The sequence below is a fragment of the Capricornis sumatraensis genome, chromosome 20 (assembly GCF_032405125.1).
Source record: "Capricornis sumatraensis isolate serow.1 chromosome 20, serow.2, whole genome shotgun sequence".
Taxonomy (NCBI): domain Eukaryota; kingdom Metazoa; phylum Chordata; class Mammalia; order Artiodactyla; family Bovidae; genus Capricornis; species Capricornis sumatraensis.
The window spans coordinates 35,288,900-35,313,982 of record NC_091088.1 but is presented as its reverse complement, the minus strand read 5'-3'; the positions used below and the strand labels follow the sequence as shown (position 1 = coordinate 35,313,982).

The 25,083-nt window shown below is 38.5% G+C and overlaps 1 protein-coding gene across 1 annotated transcript in view; it reads left to right on the top strand.

The window, feature by feature from the left end:
• CDH8 (cadherin 8) overlaps positions 1–25,083 on the top strand; it is a 375,808-nt gene that overhangs the window by 106,842 nt on the left and 243,883 nt on the right. Inside the window, exon 2 of the mRNA XM_068991808.1 lies at positions 16,997–17,291. Coding sequence (XP_068847909.1) covers positions 16,997–17,291 — 295 coding nt within the window. The remainder of the gene's footprint in view (positions 1–16,996; positions 17,292–25,083) is intronic.

Sequence of the window (25,083 nt, the reverse complement as noted above, 5' to 3'; positions counted from 1 at the left end):
CTCCTTTATTCTTTTTCTTACATTTTGTCTTGTTATTTAATGTCTGGCTGTATCTGATAGGCGTTTGACAGTGTTGCCACCTCATGGTCTCTCAGGCTTTAATTGGACAGTGGCAATTTTCAATTAGTGTAAAGCACGCGGCTCTTTGGACTGCCTCTGCGATTTCTCTCACATGTATATTGTAATTATGTGTGTCCCTCAGTGTGTAAGACTGTAAACATATGCTATATATTTGAATAAGAGTGCTGTCAACACTTTATTTTAGAAGTGTATTAATTATGACTGAATAATAATGTGGATGCTAACGCAGAGCAGTATCCTGTGCCTGGCTGATATTTACATTACCGAATGCATCTCATTTTCAGAAGGATGAATTTTAAAGTAGGGAACAATTAGCGACTTTATACAAATTGTATATTAAGAGTGTCTTACGAATAATCCTCCTCAAGACGACTAACAGCTCTTTATTTTAAATTGTTTCTTTGCCAAAACAGGCAGAGATGTTAAAAATAGAAGGTTGAATTTTAGTTTGACTTGCAGCAACTAAAGATGACTATATGCCTGGGTAAGAAGATTTTTTTAAGTGTTTATAACGTTTTTTTTTTCCCCTCACGGAGACTAATATTCATTTATCTTGATTGTATTGCTCCATCAATCACCAAGATCCTGTATATTTATGAGTGCAATTTTTGAGTATGATGTCTTTTAACCTTCACATGAGCACACACTGATGATGCCTAGGAAGATTATTATTTTCAGCAACTTTCAGTAGAGTGGGAGAAGTCAGGGGCGGAAAAGAAACTTCGTTATTGAATGTTCCAAGTTCCTGTGGATCACGAGCAGGCAAATTTGGCCTGATATTTAATTCTATATAAGAACACTTAAGATGTTTCCATGGGGAAAGGTTTCTGGTGGCTCAGCGGTGAAGAATCTCCCGGTGATGCAGAAGATGCAACCAGAGCCACAGGTTCAATCTCTGGGTTGGGACGATCCCAGGGAGAAGGAGATGGCAACCCACTCCAGTGTTCTTGCCTGGAGAATTCTGTGGACAGAGAAGCCTGGTGGGTGACAGTCCATGGGGTTGTAAACAGTTGGACACGACTGAACAACTAACACTTTCTTATGAGTAGATTGTGATTTGCAAAGTGTATCTAATGATTTTCTAGCTTGACATAGTTGTCTCTCAACTCCCTACCTCCGCCTGCTAGGCTTGCTATATTTCCCCAAAGCTTTTTCTGCTGGCAAGGGCAAGCTTTCTCCTTTCCGGCCCCTCCCCTTCCCTTACCCCAGGGAGGTTTCTCTCATTAGGCTCCTCCCCATGGGGGAATTTGGCAACCTAAGACCCTGAGGTTAATTGGATGTCACAGGTTGCCAGAGGTCATTAGACCTAGGACTCTGTTTCCTCCTGTGTGCCGCAGGGATTACAGCTCTCACTTTGGCTTCAATTCTCACAAGGTTCCTATTAAACAAACAGTAATATATGAAATGTATATTTTTTAAAAAATTCACTGAACAGGTTATACTTTTGTAAACAGTACCTTTGGTTACAGGTACTTCTATTTTTCTTCATCCATGTTTGGTTCTGGCACACAGTGCTAAAATAATAAAATGAACATGAACTTGAGAAGCAGATAGATTTGGATATCTATCCGTTCTTCATCCCTTTCTACATGCGATATTGAGCAATTGTTTAAAATTCTAATCCTTAGATTCTTAGTAAATAAACTGAGGAGTTGAATATGTCACTCATAGGGTTGTTGTGGTACTTATAGAAAATAAGATAGACCTAGAGTCCGTCAGACAGAGTGAAGTCAGAGAAAGAAAATTCAATGTATATTAATGCATATATATGGATTCTAGAAAAATGGTACAGATGAACCTATTTTGCCAGGCAGGAATGGAGATGCAGATGTAGAAAGTAGGCTTGTGGACACAGCAGGGAAGAACGGGGGGCAGGAAACGAGTGAGTAGCATTGACGTATATACACTGCCGTGTGTAATGTCGATTACTAGTGAGAAGCTGTTGTATAGCGCAGGGAGCTCAGCTTGGTGCTCACTGATGACTTAGAGGGTAGGCATTGGTGGGGAGGTTGGAGGGAGGTTCAAGAAGGAGGGAATATAATCATACATATAGCCAATCCACTTTGTTGTACAGTAGAAACTATTGCAACATTGTAAAGCAAGTATACTCCAATTTAAAAAAGAAGAAAATAAACGTATCTAGTATAAGGAAGCTTTTGGTCTTAGGAAAATGACTGAATAAGCAAAGAATGTGGCAGCTACCCATGCCTGGGTATCTGGGGTAACCATGTATTTTCCGAGGGAGCATCCATGACAGAATACTGAGGAAGTAAAGCAGCTTATGCAGAATGGAAGGACGTGTCTAAATAAGCCCAGGCTCTTTGAACTATTCAACGTCTGAGAAGTCATTTTGTACTTTATTTTATAAGTGAAGGAAGGTACAATTAGAAAGGGTACAAGGTTTACCCACAGACCCTAGATAACTGATATATGAACTCAGCAGCATTTCAACAATTCTATAATTGTACTGATTGGAAGTATTACATTAGTTTTCTGTGGTTGCTGTGACAAATTACCACAGACATAGTGGCTTAACATGACATGGATGTATCATCTTATAATTATATAGGTCAGAAATCAACATAGGTCTCTCCAGGCTAAGATAAGTCATCTGCATGTGTTCTTTTCTGAAGCCTCCAGGGAGAATCTGTTATTTCTTTTTAAACCTTTCAGTCTAGAGGCTACTCATTTCTTGGTTTTTGGCCCTTCCTTAAATCTTCAAAGTGAGCAGACTTGAATCTCTCTGACCATTATTCTGCAATCATATCTCCCTCTGACCCCAGACAGAAGAAATTTCTTAAAGGATACATATATTTAGATTGGGCACACCTGGATAACTCAGAATAATCTACCCATTTCAGGGTCCTTAAATTAGTCACATACATAAAGGCCCTTTTAACTGGTAAGGTAACATATTTATAGGTTCTACTAGTGAGGCCATGGATATCTTTGGGGGGCTATTTATCAGTCTATAGCACTTTTAGAATTGTAACATATCAGTAGCATCATTGTAAATTGCAGCCACCATTTTGTATGAGTAAGGTATTCATTGATAAGTAGCTGGTGTGCTTTGGGAGGATATGTTAGTTTGCTGGAGCTGGCATAATAACATGTAGGAGACAAAGTAGCTTAAAGCAACAGAAGTTTATTTTCTTACAGTTCTGGAGGCCAAAAGTCCAGCTGTCAGCAGGTTGGGTGTCTCCCTAGGTCTCTCTCTTTGGCTTGTAGATAACTGCCTTCCAGCTACCCTTTCCCATACCTCCTCCATATGGTCTTTCCTCTGTGAGCCTGTGTCCCTGGTATCTCTCTGTGTGTCTAAGCTTCCTCTTCCTATAAGGACACAAATCAGATCGAATTAAGACCCATCTTAATGATCTCATTCTAACTTAAACCTACTCTTCAATGTCTTTAAGCACCATATATGATCACATGCTTTTCTTTTTAAATTTTTATTGAAGTATGGTGATTTAACATATGTTATTTTCAGGTGTACAGCACAGTGATTCAGTTATTTTATATGTATGGCATATATGTATTATATATACATATATATGAATGTATATGAATCTACATGCTGCCTGCAATGCAGGAGACCCAGGTTTGATCCCTGGTTGGCAAGATCCCCTGGAGAAGGAAATGGCAACCTATGTCTATAAATATATATATGATATCATCACATTCTGAAGTACTGGGGGTTAGAACTTCAACATATTAATTTTGAAGAAGAAACTATTGACCTTCTAACAGAGGACCTGAAAGAATTATTTGTGTTTTTAAGAACGAAAAAAACTTCATTTTCACAGAAAAGTACTAATAATATCATTATTATTGCAGGGGATGTATGGATTTCCAACAGATCTACTTATAGTGTGAAAAGTAAGGGCATTTTCAGTTTTCAGGTTGTTGTTACTGTTAGGGATTTTTCTCAGCTAAATTCTAAGCTTTGTTGACAGAATGGAGATGGAGTGGACAGACACATACATACCCTCACACACACACACACACACACACACACACACACATTCACTCTTAAACACACACATATTTATAGCACTGAAGGCTATATAAGCATCTAATTCCATAAGTGATGGTATATTAGGTTCCATTTCCACATCATTATGGTTGTTAGTTGCTAAGTACTGTCCGACTTTTGCAACCCCATGGACTGTATAGCCCTCCAGGCTCCTCTGTTGAGATTTCCCAAGCAAGAATTTTGGAGTAGGTTGCCATTTCCTTCTCCTGGGGATCTCCCCAACCCAGGGATGAAACACGGATCTTTTGCATTGCAGACAGTCTTCTGCACTGCAGGCAGATTCTTTACCAACTGAGCCACCAGGGAAGCCCCCACCCATCACTGTAGGAATACTGTAGGAATGATATTTGGAGGAGTAGAGTTAAAATAATTAAGAATGACTTTTACATACATACTATCCTTATAACAGTCAGGTAAATGTTTTTATAATGGTGCTAATGGCCTTGTTGGTATCATTTTAATAAGAAGAAACTAAAATAGGGAAATTTAAAGTGATTTGTCTGAAATCATATCTACCAGGTTTAATTCAAATCAGGTTTTCTGATTGTCATTTTTCAAAAAGGAAGGGTGTTTGTGAATCTATTTAGTTAGCCATCCTCTCATCTATTTCTTTGTGTACCTATGCATTCTCCAACAAAACCGTTTACCTGCCCTTCCTCTTCCTCTTAATTTTCTATCAGCACATTTGTCCATTCATCCACCCGCACATCAATAATCCATTGATGAATAATCAATAATTCATCCACCCATTGAGTTGTCAAACTTCCAAATGTGATTGTTTCTGTTAAATATGTGCTTTGGTCATAACCCTCTTCTTTCTTATTGAGGTTGTAAATGAGACAGTTTACAGTGCTCAAGAGGTAGGAGTGGGTAACACAGCTAAGTTATTGTCAGGCTTTAAAATTTGGGTTTGTGGATTTCTTTGGCCATGCCACATGGCCTGTGGGATCTTAGTTCCCCAACCAGGGATTGAACCAGGGGCCCCTGCATTGGAAGCCTGAAGTCTTAACCACTGGACCACACTTATCAGGCTTTTTGATCACATAAAAAAATGATTTGCCAGTGTCAAATCCTATTCTATAGCCCAAACTAAATCCCAGGTTTATGTTATTTCATTTTTAACTTTAACTTCAATGTTCTTCCAAGTTCATGGCATTTTGATTACCTCACAGTCCCTTTATAAAGAGAGAATTTCAGAGAGAATAGATGACTGTCATTTGGTTATCCACTGTGTTCTTTCCCACTGTGATCTTGTCAGTTTTTGGATAACAAATTGCATCCTGTTTAGCAAGTAATTGTGATTACCACATCAGAAATTTGTCTCATATTTTCAACTCCTGTTGGGACTCTGGTTAATCAAGGTCTTTTCAAACATAAAGGACACTGACAAAACCTTCTTAAATGTTTTCTCCTTTTTCCACAGTATAACTGAAGGTTATACTGGTCTCATCACTTCATGGCAAATAGATGGGGAAACAGTGGAAACAGTGTCAGACTTTATTTTGGGGGGCTCCAAAATCACTGCAGATGGTGACTGCAGCCATGAAATTAAAACACGCTTACTACTCCTTGGAAGGAAAGTTATGACCAACCTAGACAGCATATTAAAAAGTAGAGACATTACTTTGCCAGCAAAGGTCTGTGTAGTCAAAGCTATGATTTTCCCAGTAGTCATGTATGGATGTGAGAGCTGGACTATAAAGAAAGCTGAGCACCGAAGAATTGATGCTTTTGAACTGTTTTATTGGAGAAGAGTCTTGAGAATCCCATGGACTGCAAGGAGGTCCAACCAGTCCATCCTAAAGGAAATCAGTCCTGAATATTCATTGGAAGGACTGATGGTGAAGATGAAATTCCAATACTTTTGTCACCTGATGTGAAGAACTGACTCATTTGAAAAGACACTGATGCTGGGAAAGTTCAAAGGTGGGAGGAGAAGGGGACAACAGAGAATGAGATGCTTGGATGGCATCACCGACTCAATGGACATGAGTTTGAGTAAGCTCTGGGAGTTGGTGATGGGCAGGGAAGCCTGGCATGCTGCAGTCCATGGGGTCTCAAAGAGTCGGACATGACTGAGCAACTGAACTGAATAGAACTAAAGGTTTCAATCTAAATTGATCTTTGAATATTAATAATATCCTGAATATATGTTTTAAATATCCATATCTATTTAAAATCTACTTCTTTTGTTTGGCTAATAATCTTAGTTGTCTCCTTTTAGTCTTATTCACCTTGCTTACATTGTATATTATCACATTATCTATTTGTTTTGAATAAAATTTCCCTCTCTCATATCGATATCTGTCCTACTGATCTATCTATCTATCTATATAGATAGAAAGAGACATAGAAAATTTTTCAAGAGATTTGAGGAGAGTGATGGTTGAGTTGAAAACTAAACATGCTCCAAGGATCTTTGTATAAGAATCTCTTATAATTCATAGTTGAGCTCCCAAGTACTGTGTCTGCTTTAGTATAAGACAAGGAATAGGACTCCGAGAGAGAATAATTTGTTACGTTTTCCCAAATCAGTCTTTTTAGTGAGAAACCCTGTGGTCCTTCCACCCACCTACTTACCAATATGTCCATTTGTTCATTCATGTGTTGATTCATAGAATTTAATGTGCTTTTGAACCTAAACGGAAAAATGGGATTGAGACTCTTACTCAGCCATCCCTCTATTATTTTTATGCATGCATTCCCCAATAAAACCATCTCTCCATCCATTTTCTTTCACTTAATTCTGTTAATGACCAGTTTCCTCATCCATCCAATTATTCATCCATCCATCCACTCCTTGATCCATTCACCTAAATCTCTTTTTAGTAATAGATACACAATTATTATCCACCCACACTCTGGCACACACAAGCATTTATTCAATGACACAATGCACGTTGACCACCCCCTTTTACTTCTAGGCTTACAGTTTTTGAATAACATGAAATAAAAATGAAGTACACTTTAAACACCTTACAGTTTTATTTGTGAAATACACATCACTAAAGCTGAAAAAAGAGTAAAAGCTTCTAAATACATCTACTGCATGTACTTCCTAAACAGGTGAATAAGTACCAAATACGTGATTATATTCCCAATATAAGAATGTCCAATGTAAGAGTTTAAGCCACTTTGTACAAAGAGCATTTTAGTCAAGAGGTAACATTTTTGTATTTACTACAAAGTAATGCTCCATGTCAAATTCTGACCCCTAATATATTGTTAGGTGTATTTTTCTTGGAAAGAAGTTCCAGTTTTGGTAGAATCTATCATTGTAATTCCAAGATTCAGTCTCCACAAGAATCCACCCTATATGCAGTTTTGTTGGAATATTTTAGTTCCTAGAAGAGAATGTGGTTTACTGATTATCTATTGGCATATTTTAAGCATTACAAAAACCCTATAGGTTTTGTAATGCTAGGTTGTTAAAACTGTTATTAAAACACTTTACAAACAAGGACACTGAATTCTGGGGAGATTAAGCAAATCCCTCAGTGTATTCTTGTTTTTTCTATTTCTTATCAGACTTTCATTCTGGTTCCCATAATATCAATTACTGCTTTATAAATCTTTGATTGCCTTAGAAAAACATATTGACTTCCAACCCTGTAAGATCTAATATATTAGCCAGTATGTTACCAACATACATACGATAAGAAAGTATTATTGCTTAGTTGCTAAGTTGTGTCCAACTCCTTGTGACTGCACGGACTGCAGCATGATGCCAGGCTTCCCTGTCCTTCACTGTCTCCTGGAGTTTGTTCAGACATGTGTATTGAGTCAGTGATGCCATCCAACCATCTCATCCTCTGTTGCCCTATTCTCTTCCCACCTCACTCTTTCCCAGCATCAGGGTCTTTTCCAATGTGTCAGCTTCTCGCATCAGGTGGCCAAAGTATTGGAACTTCAGCTTTAGCATCAGTCCTTCCAATGATATGTCCAACTGAAAGGAGTTCACTGTCTTTTATGCCCCTATAGTTGCTTAAATATTGGAGTCTTGATCTCAGTACTTAAAAGAAAAAGAAATCTGAGAATATAAAATTAAGCATTCTCAGAGCATGTTTAAGATCATTTTGGTAAGATAGGCATACTTATGTTATTTTTCCTATGACATCATTATGGATTGGATCCATCTCCTTTCTCTGAATCCTATCAACACAGATAATTTGGCTTCACTTGCGTGTGGGTTTTTATATAAGGAGAAATTTTGCTTATCATGATCGCTCAGATAGTTGAAATGCTGGTTATGATCAAAACATTCCCTTTAAAAAAAATTGGACTTGGGAAGTTTCTTTATTGGAGTCTGGCTAAGAGAGATGGATTTGCTGTAAACTTACATGTCATGTTTCCAAACCCATAAAGCTGTGGTCCAGAATGAAGAAAATAGCAAATTTGCCAAGGTCATGAGTGTTGGCTTGCAAAGTCTTGGTAAACAGCCTGCCAGCCTCTTCTTGTCAATATTCTCTGTTTGCATCCCTATTAGTTGAGCATACTGCCTTTCTATTTCTGTCTCTATTCTATTTCAAGCTTTTATAGGACAAACTGTACTTATGGCTTCATGTACATGGCTTCTAAATGTCTTTAAGAAATGCCTATTGCTGTTTAGGGACAGAGTAGGGAGCCTGCTCCAGCCCATCTCCTTCTCATACAGTGAAATAGGAAACCCCCAGGCTAACTAGGTATGCAGTCCTGGGGGTTTCTCTGGAAAGATGCCAAAATGTATAGGCTGTGAAATCTGATTTACTGAGTTACATCTGCTTCTGTTATTTGTTAATTATGTGAACTTGAGAAAGTCCATCTATTTACAGAGCCTGTGCCTCTCATCCTTGTAAAATCACTGACAAGGTGCAGGACATTATAATAGATCCTGTACAGACACAACAGCCATTAGGCTTTACTGAGCATCTGCTATGTTCCAGCTACTATGTTTGTTGTTGAGAAGACTGTTGAATAACATACCTGGAGGCCCTGTCTTTGTGGCACTTACTATCTTAAACAGTAGCACAAGTATTACATTCCTAATTCTGACGATAAATTCAGATTCCTGCAGCCAGAAGCAGCAGTTCACTCAGACTTGCTTCCAATTTTCTGTTTCTCTGGGAATTGCTCCCCTTGGCCAGGGTAAGGTGTTCAGCACTCACATCAGCAGCTAACACAGAGTGCAAAGACCGCACATCTGAGATATCAGGATGCTACGCATTTGTCTCCTGTAAAACATCAGAAATTTTTTGTCAAAGTAGAAGTTCACCTCCAGTGTAAGATGCTCTGTTCTAGTCTCTTAATCGGTGATTGTGTCTTCTTCACCCTTTCACCCTGTAAGACAAATTTCAGGGTAATTTGGTTTGTATGAGAATGAAGGACTGTTATCATTTCACTGAATTATTTCTTCAGAGTGTATGATCACACACATAAGTGCATATTCCCAACTCAATCTTACTAACATGCTGGGGTGTTTTTATGTCTATTACTGAGCTGTAGTTGTATAATTTGTTTCTGCAAATTGTTAAGAATGATGTGACTCAGAAATAGAGAACAGATTTGTGGTTGCCGGTGTGTGCTGGAGGGGAACAAGGGAGGGAAGGATTGGGAGTTTGGGCTTAGCGAGGAAAAGTGTTATATATAGAATGTGTAAACAGTAAGGTCCTGCTGTATAGCACAGGGAATTCTATCCAATATCCTGTGATAAACCATGACGAAATGGAATATGAAAAAAGCATATCAGTCTATCTATATGAGTCACTTTGATATACAGCAGAAATTAACCCCACATTGAAAATCAACTCTACTTCAATCAAGTAAATGGAATATAAGGTGGCATGACTGGATGAAATAATTATTTAGATTTGCTAAAGTGGTGCAACATTTCAGCATATAAAGGCATCTTACAAGCGATGTGAGTCCAACCTCACTCCTCCTACTCCATCTCCCACCATCGTATTATGATTAATTTAGCTCTATCCTGGGTCGGGAAGATCCTCTGGAGAAGGAAATGGCAACCCACTCTAGTACTTTTGCCTGGAAAATCCCATGGATGGAGGAGCCTGATAGGCTACAGTCCATGGGGTTGCAAAAAGCTCGACACGACTGAGTGACTTCACTTTCACTTTCAAAGCATCAAGAACCCACGATTGTCTAGTTCTACTTGAATACAGTGATGGAAGCAAACTCGTTCTTGAACGGACCATTTCATGTTGGGTCAGCATCTTTTGTGAGATGTTCTATTGTGTACAAAAAGACTGGCCTACAGGTTAAAATAAGTAGACTTCAAGTCAAACTTCTGGTTCTTCTGGTGGGGGAGCAGTTTAGAAACAGGAATGTTTTGTTTTCCTGTATCAATTTGCTCTTTCTCCTTACCTGCCCTTTCACTCCCCTAGTAGCCTAAATGTATGCCTGATTTAGAGTGAAGTCCTGCATTCTTTATCATTTTGGTCAAAAATTTATACTCTGTTACATTTCTGGTCCCACCTTTGATATTAATTGGTTGCTGCTGCTGCTGCTAAGTCGCTTCAGTCGTGTCCGACTCTGTGCGACCCCATGGACGGCAGCCCACCAGGCTGCCCCGTCCCTGGGATTCTCCAGGCAAGAACACTGGAGTGGGTTGCCATTTCCTTCTCCAATGCATGAAGGTGAAAAGTGAAAGTGAAGTCACTCAGTCGTGTCTGACTAGTAGCGACCCCATGGACTGCAGCCTACCAGGCTCCTTGGTCCATAGGATTTTCCAGGCAAGAGTACTGGAGTGGGGTGCCATTTCCTTCTCCAATTAATTGGTTACCATTTAAGAATTAGATTATCCATCCATTCATAACTGATATAGATCATTAGCCCGAAGCACCTGTGTCTCCCTGACGGGCACCTACTAGATACTGAGAACAGAGTGTAAGATGTGACTTTAAGTGTGCTAAGCTTGCTCTTCTCTCCAAGGGAGAATAGATTGATGAAAACCAGGAATCAGTAAGTGAGAGGATTCATGTTGCAGTGATCCTTGTTAACCCCTTTGGGTTCCAAAGATGCTGATTCTCTCCCAGTAACTCTAGAGGAAGACAGGAAACTTGAGAAACTCTCCTCGGATGTCCTTTTGGATTGAGTGGAACTTCAAAGTAAGTTCCAACGTCAGAGCTACAGATGTTCACATGAGGAACTGATTACCCCCATTTCACTGAGTCGTATTCTACATCACTCACTCTCCAGGAAGAGGTTGACAAGCATGGTAATTAAGTCATTATTCGGTATTAAGATAGGCGCTCAGAGGAGACTTTTATCTTCTCTCGGCCCTACTGTGTTGATACTAGAAGTACTTCAGTGCCCTCAAAAATTCTGCAGAAGAAGATGGAAAAGTAGTTTGTACTTTTATTTTTTGACAGCCACAGAACTATCTTTGGTCATTTGATCTTTAAGGGTAAATTTACTAATTTTAAATTCAGGAAGAAATTGAACATTTAGAAAAGCAAAAGGGTTATTTTCTTCTAGCCTCGATAAGCAGAAAATGCCACAAATTCAAAGTAGTTTAGCCTTTCATAATAAGTTGGCTGAGATCACTAGATGTTAGATTAGTTTAGCTGCTTTCTTCTCTTATTTTAAGGACAATATAGGCTCAGTATAGAAATTTAGAAGAGTAAAATACACACTGTCTGTAGTACAATTAAACGGGGATTAGCCAGTGCTTATATTAGTTTTGACTAGTCTCACTGCACACTTAAATTCAAGAAATGAATGCAGTATTTTATTTTAAAGAAAAAGTTAAGTATCTAATTTAAAAAAGAGAGACGGGTGACACTGAAGAATAGGCTGGGAGGGGCTCTTATTCTGAGGACAGCGCAATGTGAGTATCAGGCACTTTCCTCTGTTGTCGTTATTCATCCATTGTCGTCCATCCACTCGTCCTTCCCTTGATGCTCCCTCTGCTGTGTCTCAGGAGTTCTGCTAAAATTGAATGCAGAATTGAGGGAACTCAAGGGTTTTATGTTTAGAGTAGATAAGGTTTCAGCTCACTAGACCTCACACTGCTAAATTTCTTCACTCTTCTTTAAATTACTATTTTGAAAATAAAATGAGACAGTGTTCTTTCCTTCCCTTCCTTTACATTCCCCTTACTCCACAAATACTTTCTGAGCCCCAAGAGCATGACAGACACCTTACTAGGCAGGGGGAATGCAAAGGAAAGTGGAAATGCAAATGTTTCCTCCCATGGCTTTTAAAGTTTTAAACTTGTAATTAGCGGATATTATGCAAATATATGAAAGATAGTGAGGGTGTAATTACACTGATGCTCACAATTCAGCTCAATTATGTTGTAGTCCTGCTATGATCCCTGCAATCGAAGACGCAACATGAATGACCAGTGAATGACCACGATTGCTCACTGTATACCCGACACTCGGTGCTCCTCGCCACGGCTGCAGGGAGTGACCACAGGGCTTCATCTGGTTGTAGGTGACACAGCCCGTGGGTGCTGGGCTGAGCTTGGAATCCCAAATTGAGGTAGCTTTGTGAATTGATGTCTAAGTTTTCCTCTGACTTCCTCTTTCCCTTTGCTTTTAAGCCTTTTGCTAATGGGTGCCTACCTACCTCTGTGATTTACCAAAACAAAACTATTATGATGCCAGGCTTCTTACTGAAACTGTGTGAATATGGATTGTTGTTGCCTTTATAGTCAGATCTGAACTCTGTAGTTTGCTCTCAAAATTCTACATAATCTGACCCCTTCCTGGCTTTCTATCCTTATTTCTTGTTACCTCTCTTTTTCCTAAAGTCAGTACACAGACTCTGTAAATCATCTTTAGCTTTTCTCACTTAGTATGCTGTGACTTATCTGCGGATCTTTACCCATACGTTTACCTGTGCTTGGAGAGTATCCCCTCCCGCTTTGCGATCTGAAATTTTAACCATTATTTTTTGAAACTAATATTCTCCAGGCCAGAATACTGGAGTGGGTAGCCTTTCCCTTCTCCAGGGGATCTTCCTGACCCAGGAATCGAACCGGGGTCTCCTGCATTGGAGGCAGATTCTTTACCAACTGAGCTATCAGGGCTCAGGGCTTTACCAACTGAGCTAAAACAATAACTTTATTTATTTATTTTTGGCTGTGCTGAGTCTTCGTTGCTGCATGGACTTTTCTGTAGTTGTGGCCCTCAGGCTTCTCAGCGTGGGGGCTTCTTGTGTGGAGCCCAGGCTCTAGGGTGTGCGGGCTTCGGTAGTTGAGACGCCTGGGCTCAGCTGTCGTGGCTCCAGGCTTTAGAGTACAGGCTCAGTAGTTGTGGCGTGTGGGCTTGGCTGCTCAGCAGCGTGTGAACACGTGACTCCTGCACTGGCAGGTGGATTCTTTATCACTGAGACACCAGGGAAACCCAAATCATTACTTTTTTGTAGTGGCCTTTGCTGTTCCCCGCACTCCATTTTGTGAGTTAAATAAATTTAACCTATGCACTCCATCGCCACTTCCCCCCACCACCCCAGCTTTCTTTCTGTATCAGAGCCTTGGGGCATGTATTTGAATCCAGGAAATTTACTTTAAACCTTATGCTGTTAAGATTGCCACCTGCTGATAGTAAATTCTATGGAAAAGTTCCCTAAAAATCTCTGAATTTCAATCATTTCGTTGTTGAAATGCAGGAATGGTCTCTGGTTGGCTGTGAGAATAGATGACATAAGTAGATGCAAGATGTTTACCAGATAATAAGTAGTCAGTAGTGTGACAGTAACAGTAACAGTAACAATAACAAATATTTTCCGTGTGTGTTATCTCCCACAAAGCTGTGGGGCTTTGAGGGCAGAGACCATGTCTGTGTTGCTTATAATCATGTTTGGTGCATAATTAACCAGTGAATGGATGAGGTCTTTGTACCACAGCCAGGCCAACATCTTACCACTGCAGCCGATTTGCATGTGGCCCTTATCCTGGTATAATTAGCAGAAGCAGCCCTTAGGAGAGATGGTCCTCACACTTGCAGATGATGCACGATGTGTGAAAGTTTGGGATGTCTTCGGCATCATGATCTCACGGAGAAGGTCCTGGGGTGGGTTGGCAGAACAGTCTTGATACACTGAAGTGAGCAGGTTTAAACAGATACATGGAGACCAACCAAGAGAGCAGCAGCTTATTAGCATGTATTCTGATTTCTCAGGACCAGATGTGGAGTCTTATGAACATTTGCCCCCTGTAAATTGCTATTCTTACACACCCACAGGTCTTTATTTGTAATGTTAAGTTGGTTACTTCAATGAGCCATGTGCAAGTGTGTGTGTGGGTGTGGGTGTGTGTGTGTGTGAATATTAATAACCGGATGAAAGGAATGAATATAGAAACACAATACTCTGCCTTTTAAGATCATGAGGGCTCTGGATTTTGCAGAGATTTGCTAAAAATAATTCTCCAGAAGAAAGAGAAAGTACACAGTGTTTGGTAAGAGCTTTTTTCTCCATTTTTTCAGGATGGAATTTTAGGAACTTTTCACTCAGCTTGTAGATAGGCTTTATTATAATGTTTTCAGTTAGTTGTATATAGTTGAGGGTGTTATGAAGTAGAAACAGCTTCAGTTATTGTACAGTTAATATTTAATTTTTCTGTTTTTCAAATAGATCATCTCAGATTATAAAACCAATTCTGCAAAATAGGTGTCTTTTCTCCGTATTAGAGGCAAAGTAACTGAAGCTCAAATAAATGTGTTAATTTCTTCAGTTCACGTAATTAGCGAGATGTATCTTACTTAGCTTATTGTTTTTTCAAAACCTATGTTGTTCCCTTCTCCCTCAGTTATTTCTAAATACAAAAGAAAGGACCATCAAAATCTAAGAATATGATATGATTTACTAATCAGAGGCTATTGATAAATGTATGGAAAATATGGCACAAGTAAGTTCTAACATAAATAATAACAGTATTTTGAATGACTTAATTTTTGATAGCAAAACTGTGATGGTCAAGAGCGACGCATGTCAATACATTCTGAGTCTCAGGAATGCATGTATATGAATGGGAACATCCATGAACCATACTTTATTCAAATTTTTCTTTTTTAATAAAAATGCTAATAGAATATTAAAATGCACATAAATTAAAATGATCATAAATTTGGATTAATACCACATTAATGAATTTATTCCCACATTCATTAAGATAAAGCGGCATTTCAACATTTCCTCTTGTTAATAAGTTTAGTACAATAAATGAAATGGATACAATTTGAGGTTCAATAAATATTTGATGTAATCTTATGCTTTAACTTTTTAAAATATTCAGAAGTAAAATAGGCGATCTAGATGCATTTGGATGCGTCATTGCTGTTTTATGTCTTTTGTATAATCTTTTCTTTTCATTTATTGAGGAGCTAAATAAAATTTAAATTGGCAAAGAAAGTGATAAAATCTGTTCTGAATAAAAAGTGATCCCAAGAGAATGCAATGCCTTTTCAGTTTCTAGGAGTTTCTTTGCACAAGACTTTTTTCTTCAATTTATACATATATATATTTTAAGGAACAGGTATTTAAAAATCTCATGATGCAAGAACTAACTATGCACGTGTGCTTAGTTGCTCAGTCGTGTCCAACTCTTTGTGACCCCATGGACTGTAGCTCACCAGGCTCCTCAGTCCATGGGGATTCTCCAGGCAAGAATACTGGAGTGGGTTGCTATGCCCTCCTCCAGGGGTCTTCCCAACCCAGGGATAGAATCCAGGTCTCCTGCATTGCAGGCGGATTCTTTACCATCTGAGCCACCAGGGAAGTCCAAGAACTAATTATATTGGCATTTAAATAATTGTGTTTATATGAAAATATGTGCATTTAGGCAATATTTTACAACTATAATCCAATGAGTTTTGCTTTTAAAAATGCGAATTAAAAATATATTTTCTTGCTTTATTTTTTAATAGGAGTCTTTATATATAGTATAAAGAAAAAGCACCATATATCAGAACACTTTTGTTTCCCTCCTGAGAATAAACTATGAAATTTTGGGATTCTATTTTCCCCAGTACACACCAAAATGTTTTAGGCAGAGTAGGTGTTCAATAAATATTTGTTGCCATGATTGAAGATGGATCTGAATTCCTGCTGCAAAATTTTTATTTCTCAAAGAAGTCTCATTTCTGCAAAGTGTGCTCTCATAATCTGTTCTCAGTCATCTTTGTAAAATGGGAATAATCTTCCTGGACTAGAAGAATTATACAAATCAAAGTGGAAAAAAAAAAACTTACACAAACAGAAGGTCTTAACATCCATCCGATTGTTAGAATTATGGCACGTTACGAATACAGGAGCCAGAGCTGAGTTGAACTTTAGGCCCGCTGCACTCGTTTCCATCAAAAAGAATCTGTGCAGATGTTACAATATACCTTCCCTTTTCCTATGTTTCATATGAAATATTCTAATTCAATGACTTTTGGAAAAAATGAAAAGAATTAGTACATGAGAAGTGATTCACACAGTTTTTGGCACACAGATAGTAGCCCATAAAAATAAATAATAATAATAACTTTAAATGTATTAACAAATTGAAAAGAATGCATACATTTTTATGTATTATTATCAATCTTTTTATCACTCTCATTGCACATCAGTTCATACTAAGCAAGTAAATATATGAATAAATTGAAGGAACACATATTTTAGTGTTTTCTGCTCAATATTTTTATCATTGTAAATGTGTATCAATTTATACTGAACAGGCCAGAGTATTTTTTAAAGGCATTCAAACGTATTTGTTGACTCTCATTATACTTGATATACAGAGGGTTGCACAGACTCTCTGTGCAGCTGCTGTTGGCAGAAATTGATGAAGTTATAATCAATGTAGAAAGAAACAACTTTATATTGGAACATGAGGTAGCCAAAACATACTTTGCAAATTGCCACATCACTAACCAATGTCCCCTTTCATTTTAGCTACACACAGACCTGGATCCTGGGAGCAAAAAAATCAAATACATCCTGTCAGGCGATGGAGCTGGGACTATCTTTCAAATAAATGACGTAACAGGAGACATCCATGCTATAAAAAGACTTGACCGAGAGGAAAAAGCTGAGTACACCCTAACAGCTCAGGCAGTGGACTGGGAGACAAATAAGCCTCTTGAGCCTCCTTCTGAATTTATTATTAAAGTCCAAGACATCAACGACAATGCCCCAGAGTTTCTCAACGGACCCTATCATGCCACCGTGCCAGAGATGTCCATTTTGGGTATGTATGCTTCCATTTTCACAGAACTATTAAGAATCATCTTTAAAATAGCTTTTGGCATTAGGGATAGTGTGTGACTGAATAAGAGACATTTATTACCATCTTATCTCTAATTTGCATTTCCAAATCCCCATTTTTGGCCTCAGTTCCACAGCTCAATAGCTTTAGTCCCTGAGTAATAGGAACTGACGAAGCAGTTTTATTAAAATCTCTCTCCTTGCACGACAGTACTTCAATAGGCTGAATTTGTATTCCTCTCATAGACCTGCAGTTCGAGTATTGTTACTGAGGCGGATTTATCAAGATTTGTTCCAACATGCCAGACTAATCCTATTGATATTTGCTTGATGTTTAATTATTTGTTTGTGTGTATTCACATGCAGATATAGCACATAGAGAAATAGAAAACCATCTAGGTCTGTAGTCAGCCAGCTATTGCATTGAGCTGGTGGGTGGAGTCTAGAGTGGATTAGGAAGTCAGCTACTAGAGGCTTGTGTGTTGTGCTTATCTTACTTGAACTGAACTTTTAAAAGAATCCTTGCTGTCGCCAATGACGCACTCCCACTTTTTGTGAGCCATTGAAATATTCATTATACTCTACAGAACAACATTTATTCCAAACACGGCTTTCTACCTTTTCCTTCCCTTTTTTTGTGTTTGCTTATTTATCCCCAAATCAGTGTTATCTGGTAGTTCAGCTGGTAAAGAATCTGCCTGGAATGCAGGAGACAACAGTTTGATTCCTGGGTTGGAAAGATCTTTTGGAGAAGGGATAGACTACCCAGTCCAGTATTCTCTGGCTTCCCTGGTGGCTCAGATGGTAGAGAATCCGCCTGCAATGCGGGAGACCTGGGTTTGATCCCTGGGTTGGCAAGATTCCCTGGAAAAGGGAAGTTACCCACTCCAGCATTCTGGCCTGGAGAACTCCACGGGCGGAGAAGCCTGGCAGGCCACAGTCCATGGGTTGCAAAGAGTTTGACACGACTGAGTGACTTTTCACTTCACTTCATCCCCAAACTCTGGCCTTGATACAGGAATTCCTGACCCAGGACTTTATACCAGGATACAAGGAAATTTTAGAGTTCTTACTTGTCTGACAAAAGTAGTAGACAGAATCCAAGATCCAGGGCCCAAGATCACCAAAGTCATTCCTAAGCATACAGTGGATGGAATGGATACCCTAGTTTGTTTCAGACTGCATTTAAGGCAACCTATAAAGATATAATCTATGCAGCAAAATCACATGAATTAGAAGTAGGTGAACATAATGTGATAAAACACACACACACAAATAGAGATACAAATCAAAAACCCAAATTAGGTAAATAGTTTGGCTTCATTTGATCTCTTGTTTTTTAACCTACACTATAACTTTGGTAGATGTACCTATTGCAGCAGCAAATCAGAATTGACTTCAGGTGTTCACGTCTTACCAGTGTATTTCTTCTACCTAGACCCTATTTTGTCTGTTTCTTGTGTGAAGAATCCTACTTTTATGTATTTTTTTCCCTTCTTGTCAAAATCAAATCACTCCACTATGGTAGGCTGAAACGACACTTTTTCTAGGAAAAGTTTGTGGGAAACTTCTAGGGATTTCTAGCAGGAAGTTATTTCTCTTCCATCACTACTGCAACAGAAAGGAACCCACGAACAATCAAAAACACCTTCATGTTCATGCTTCTTTTAAATTCTGACAGGTAAACGGGAGCTGAGAAATACTATATATTTTTTTCTTTCTTTTTATTTGCTTCTTATTTCATCAAGTTATTTAGGGCAGAGAACTTGCCTAATCCATCTTTAAAAAGAAAACTTTTTATTGTATATCAAGGTATAGATGATTGACAATGTTGTGATAGTTTCAAGTGGAACAGTGAAGGGGACTCAGCCATGCATGCATGTGTATCCATTCTCCCCCAAGTTCCCCTCCCCTCCAGGCTGCCACATAACATTGAGCAGAGTTCCATGTGCTGCACAGTAGTTTCTTCTTGGTTATCCATCTTAAATATAGCAGTGTGTCCCTGCCCACCAAACTTCCAAACTATTCCATCCCCCTAGCAACCATAAATTTGATCTGTAAGTTTATGAGTCTTTCTCTGTTAGTGTAAGGTGGTTTTAAAGGACTATTACCACTTATGATACATAGAGAATTGTTGTTGTTTAATTGCTAAGTCATGTTCAATTCTTTATGACCCCATGGACTGTAGCCTGCTAGGCTCCTCTGCCCGTGACATTTCCTAGGCAAGAATACTGGAGTGGGTTGCCATTTCCTTCTCCAGGGGATCTTCCTGATCCAGGGAGAGAACCCACGTCTCCTGGATTGGCAGATTAATTCTTTACTGCTGAGCCACCTGGAAGCCCCACATACAGAATACTTAATTACAAATAAATGATCAACTGCTGCTGCTGCTGCTGCTGCTAAGTCGCTTCAGTCGTGTCCGACTCTGTGCGATCCCATAGGCGGCAGCCCACCAGGCTCCCCTGTCCCTGGGATTCTTCAGGCAAGAACACTGGAGTGGGTTGCCATTTCCTTAGAAAGCTGCTATTTTTTTCCTCATTATTATAATTTCTACATCTTTAATGGCCAAGTCTATATCTATTTATTGTAGATGTGTCAGAGGCTTCCATTCTTGTATATATGAGTCATGTCCCTGATAAATATGCTCAGGGGAAAAAATAAAATACAAACATCATGGTCAATTTCAGCTAAGGAAAGGAATTTAAAGATATTATTAGCTATATAATGCAATGTGTATGTGAACCTATACGTTGTTCCTCTATCTGAAAGATTTTCCTTTATAAGAGTATAGCAATATAGTACAGCATTTCTTTATAAATATAGTATAGTATTTATACTATATTTGTACTGCTCAATACTATACTATGTATACAATATAGTATAGTATTTCTTTATAAAAGAAATAATCTACACTAACTTACATAGTTATTTTAAAAATGCTTAGCTTGTTACATCTCTGCTGAAAACCACATGGAATATGCTGCAGTCGAAAGAGGGGGGTTTTGAAACCAAATGGATGAAATTTTGAATCCTGGTTCTATCCCTTATTATCTGCTTGACTTTGAAATTCAAGGAGGTGAAACTGTTGCTGATTTCCCTTAGCCACAATGAGAAGATAACAACTTCTATCTTGCTTTCATTTTTTGAGAATCGCATGATAAAATACAAGGTAAAAGCATGCCATAAAGTAAATAAGTGTTCAATAATTGGTAGTTGTGGTTTATAAAATTATTTTTATTAATCTCGTTCCTGTATCACCTTTGGACTTTTCCTCTGTATCGATTTTATGCACCGGGCGTCTGGTTTCTGTTTGACTCCAGCCTCTCTGGTTAAAGGAGGAAGAGGCAGCTGCACTATTTTATTGTCAAGTGTGAATTATTCCCTTCATTTCTCATGAAGGTGAATATCAGGATGAAGGTCAGCTCCTATCTCTGCTCTCTCCCTATTACCACTGTTCTCTTCCAGCCTGCCTCTTCCCTCCCTGCCTTCCTTCTTTCATTTTTCTTCCTTTGCTACTGCAGAAATGCCAACACCTGCACCTGAACACCCTGAAGAGTGCCAGCAAGGACTGGGGGATTTCACTGGTGCAGAGAGAGAAAAATAAAATTATAATTGAGAAATTTACCAATATTATATTGAAATGAATGTGATATTCCAGAACTGTCTGCCAGTTGACAGGCTGTCAAGACAAAACACACATATATATTTGCCCAAATGGCAGCTAAATTATTTTAGAAATATCTTATTTGGAAACTGGAGGCAGAGCTTCTTTATATTCTACTGTTTATTTCAGAACTGGATGAGAATTCACTTTTATAGCAATACTGGGTAAAGAGCGATGTGTGAGCTTATCTGCTTTTTACTGTGGATCCCAAGCTAGCAAGGTTAAAGTTGGTTTTTCAATGAAAATTTGCCCACACTTAATAAGTTCCAGACACTTTAAATATTTTTATGCTATTGGATATTGGAGTGAGGGATTGTAAACCCTGATTGTGTTTTCATACCTGTGCTGAGTTGCGTCTGACTCTTTGCTACCCTGTGGACTATAGCCCACCAGAATCCTCTGTCCATGGAATTTTTCAAGCAAGAATATTGGAGTGAGTTGCTATTTCCTACTCCAAGGGATCCTCCTAACCCAGGAATCAACCCCTCATCTCTTGTGTCCACCCCTAGGTTCAGGTAAAACGAAATCTGTATTTAGCTTGGAAATAGAATCTCAAATAATTTGTCTCCAAATCTGCTTTCTACCTGTGTTAGTGATATAACCCATCTAAACCTCACCTCTATCCTTGTAGTGTGCATAAGAATCCTTACCTAAGAAAATATGTTTGGAAAAATTCAATGAGTACATTCGAATTACTTGGCATAGCCATAGAGTTGGTGCTCAGTTGATATTTGTTTCTTTACAAACATCCATCTTTAAGCTGCTTATACTAGTATGATTCAGTAAATTGTGTATATGATATGAATGCCTTGAAAGTGAAGTGAAAGTCGCTCAGTCATGTCTGACTCTGCGACCCCATGGACTATACAGTACATGGAATTCTCCAGACCAGAATACTGCAGTGGGTAGCTGTTTCCTTCTCCAGGGGATCTTCCCAACCCAGGGATTGAACCCAGGTCTCCTGCATTGCAGGCAGATTCTTTACCAGCTGAGCCACAAGGGAAGTCCAAAAATACTGGAGTGGGTAACCTATCCCTTCTCCAGTGGATCTTCCCCGGGGATTGAACCGGGGTCTTCTGCATTGCAGGCAGATTCTTTACCAACTGAATTATGAGGGAAGCCCTGTGAATGCCTTAGTCAATGAAAAGTTGCTCAAGAAGCCTTAACTGTATGTTTCACAATTGCACACATTGGAATGAACCCTATTTTATTCTAAAGGGTATATTAGTAAAAAAAAGGAGATAAAGGGATGGATGAGAAAGCCAAGTAGGACTTGAGCTGGAATGAATGACTGCATTGTTGAGTGCAAAGTTGTATAAAACATGGCACTGGAGGTTTTCTTAGTTTTGTTTGAGATTCAAGGCTTCTCTAATGGTGATCAATGTGTATTAAAAAGTTGCTATATTCCCAATGCTGTTAAAAGCATGCAATATTCACAATAGTCTTTTAACATTAGTATTGAAGTTAACTTTTATATTCATTATTTTTAATCAGAAAAGTGGGGAAAATAATAGATAATCCAAACTGAGATATTAAGTGGTGGAGCTGGGATTGAATCCAGATATCTGGTTCTTCTTTCCAAGGTTTTAACCAGTATGCTATACTAAACTTTGATAATATCTCTAGAGAACTTCATTTATATATGATCTATGATTCCATTGCCTAATGATTCTGTTGCCTATTAATAATAGTGACTGTTTTTCCAAGGTGGAAGAGCTCTTTAGGTTATCATACTTTCCAAATTAAATTGAGGAGCTGGACAAAGAGGACAGGAGTTGGACAAAGAGAAGTGTGGGTGAAATCTTATACAGTTTTTAAAATCGGAATATCAGCATGTTACAAATATAAGAACAATATATCACATAGAAATGCAAATCACAGTAAAATTAATTGAGAGCCATTTGGTGAATAACCGGGGCTGAAGTGCTGTTAATATTAAAGTAAAAACTAAAGAGAATAATGGGGATTGACTTTGGTGGTGACTGCAAAAGAGAATGCACTCTCCATCAAAAAATATTAATCAAAAAATCAAAAGGTCCAGAGGTTACTTAGTAAAATTTATTTTGGAAAGGAAAATCTCATTGCTTTGCAAAGGCTCATAACTGTAGAGGTTATGGATGTCAGTACATAATATGCGAGGGGACTTACTCTGCTTGAGACAGTGACTCAGCCAAAGGTGAAGTGTTGACATTTGAGAACAGTTCTCGTGTTGTCCCTTCTATGTGTTATTCTCTCTCCTGTCTTCTCTTACCACTAGTAGTATGTCTTTTCTTTGTAATTTTGTTCTTTTTTGGTGTGTGTATGTGTGCTAAGTCACTTTAGTTGTGTCTGACTCTTTGCAACCCCTTGGACTGTAGCCCGCCAGGCTCCTCTGTTCATGGGGATTCCCCAGGCAAGAATATTGGAGTGGGTTGCCATGCCCTCCTCCAGGAAGATCTTCCCAACCCAGGAATGAAACCCGTGTCTCTTGTCTCCTGCATTGGCAGGTGGGTTCTTTACTGCTAGCACCACCTGGGAAGCCTTTTTTTAATGGTAAACATCTTCAAATCCTCTTTTGGAGGAAGGCCCATGTAAAATACAGTCCATTTCTTTTGTGTTGTTCATCACCTTTAATTTGGAATACATTTAATCTTAGAGAGAAGTTGCAGTTGTAGTCCAAATTAATGTTTCCTCAACTTTTAGAGTGTGCATTGCTGAGATGATACCCCATCACCGTGAGATTCTTCAATCAGTCTTTGCCACATGGGTGATTTTCTACACAAGCACAATACAACCTTCAAAATTAGGAAATTAATAGTGATACACCATTGCTAATGGATGCACCGACCCGTCAGATGTCTCCAGTTGTCCTAATAAAGTCTTTTTATAGCAAAAGGATCAAATCTAGACCTCCCCCACCCCCCGCCACATGCATTACCATGAGTTCACCTCTAAACCTCCAATGCCAAAGCAACACCACAGGGTTCATTCTAATTGTTTCTTCTTCTCCAACAGTGAGAACCCTGTTTCTTTTCCCTTGATGTATTTGGTGTTAGCATCACCCCTCACTGCTGTAGTAAGTGATTTTCATTTGCTGCTCTGCCCATCCCCTGACTCCCTGACACAAATGTTTATTGCTGTTTCACTCTAATTCTACATTCCTGCCTTTCTGTGAATTCTTACCTCGCCCAGCCATACTTAATGGCTTTTGGAATGAACTGTTTACATGGCAGGCAGTCAGGAATGGAGGCAGGAAACTATATGATACTCTCAGATTCTATTCTCTTGTGTATTTCAGTTGTATTTATGGTACAACAGACCTACGGCAATGGCTCCAACCTGTGCTCAAAATAGATTTACTGAAAAAAATCAAAGTTAATTGGTCAACACCAAATTAAAGAAAGTAAAATGATTTTCATACATCAGACTGTTTAGAGTATTAGTATATAAGCATTTGATAAATTCATATTTTATGCCCTTTTGGAGATTCGGGCATTTATATGATCCCAGAAACTATTTTTAAAAAAGTATCTTGCAAAACTGCATAATTTTATACTATGAAAGTTATAAAAACACATGTCTAATGAGAAGAGAATTTTGAATCTATGTTAGGTCACATGTTAATTTAGCATGCAGCTAAACAGTCAAATTTGCAGTTTCTAAAGAGCAAATTAAAAATTATGATGACTCTAGCTTACATGCATTAGCTTGTTATTCTTGTCACTGCCCGATAGACATTTTCATCCCATAAAAAGAAGTTTCCCCAATTAATAATTAGAAATTCATTTTCATGTTTTTATTATTAAAGAAGCAGTTTATGTTACAGAAGCTTAAAACATCAAAGGATGTTCATACTGACAAACTGTCTTAAACTTAACGTACATCTTTTTTATAATGTAGAGGTGGTGGTTTTCCTCCTCTCTCTCAGCTAGATTTTGAAAAGAGTTGGTAACATTTCTCTGTTTTAAAGGAGAGATGCAAAGTGAGAAAGAGAAAAACATATCTTGCTGGATTTGATTATCGTTTTTGTCTTATTTGATTCAGAGTGACAAACAAAATTGAAATTCTTCAGGAAAACATGGGAGGGAAATCATGAAGATTGAAATAAACACTTTTCAAAGAAATCCAGCTG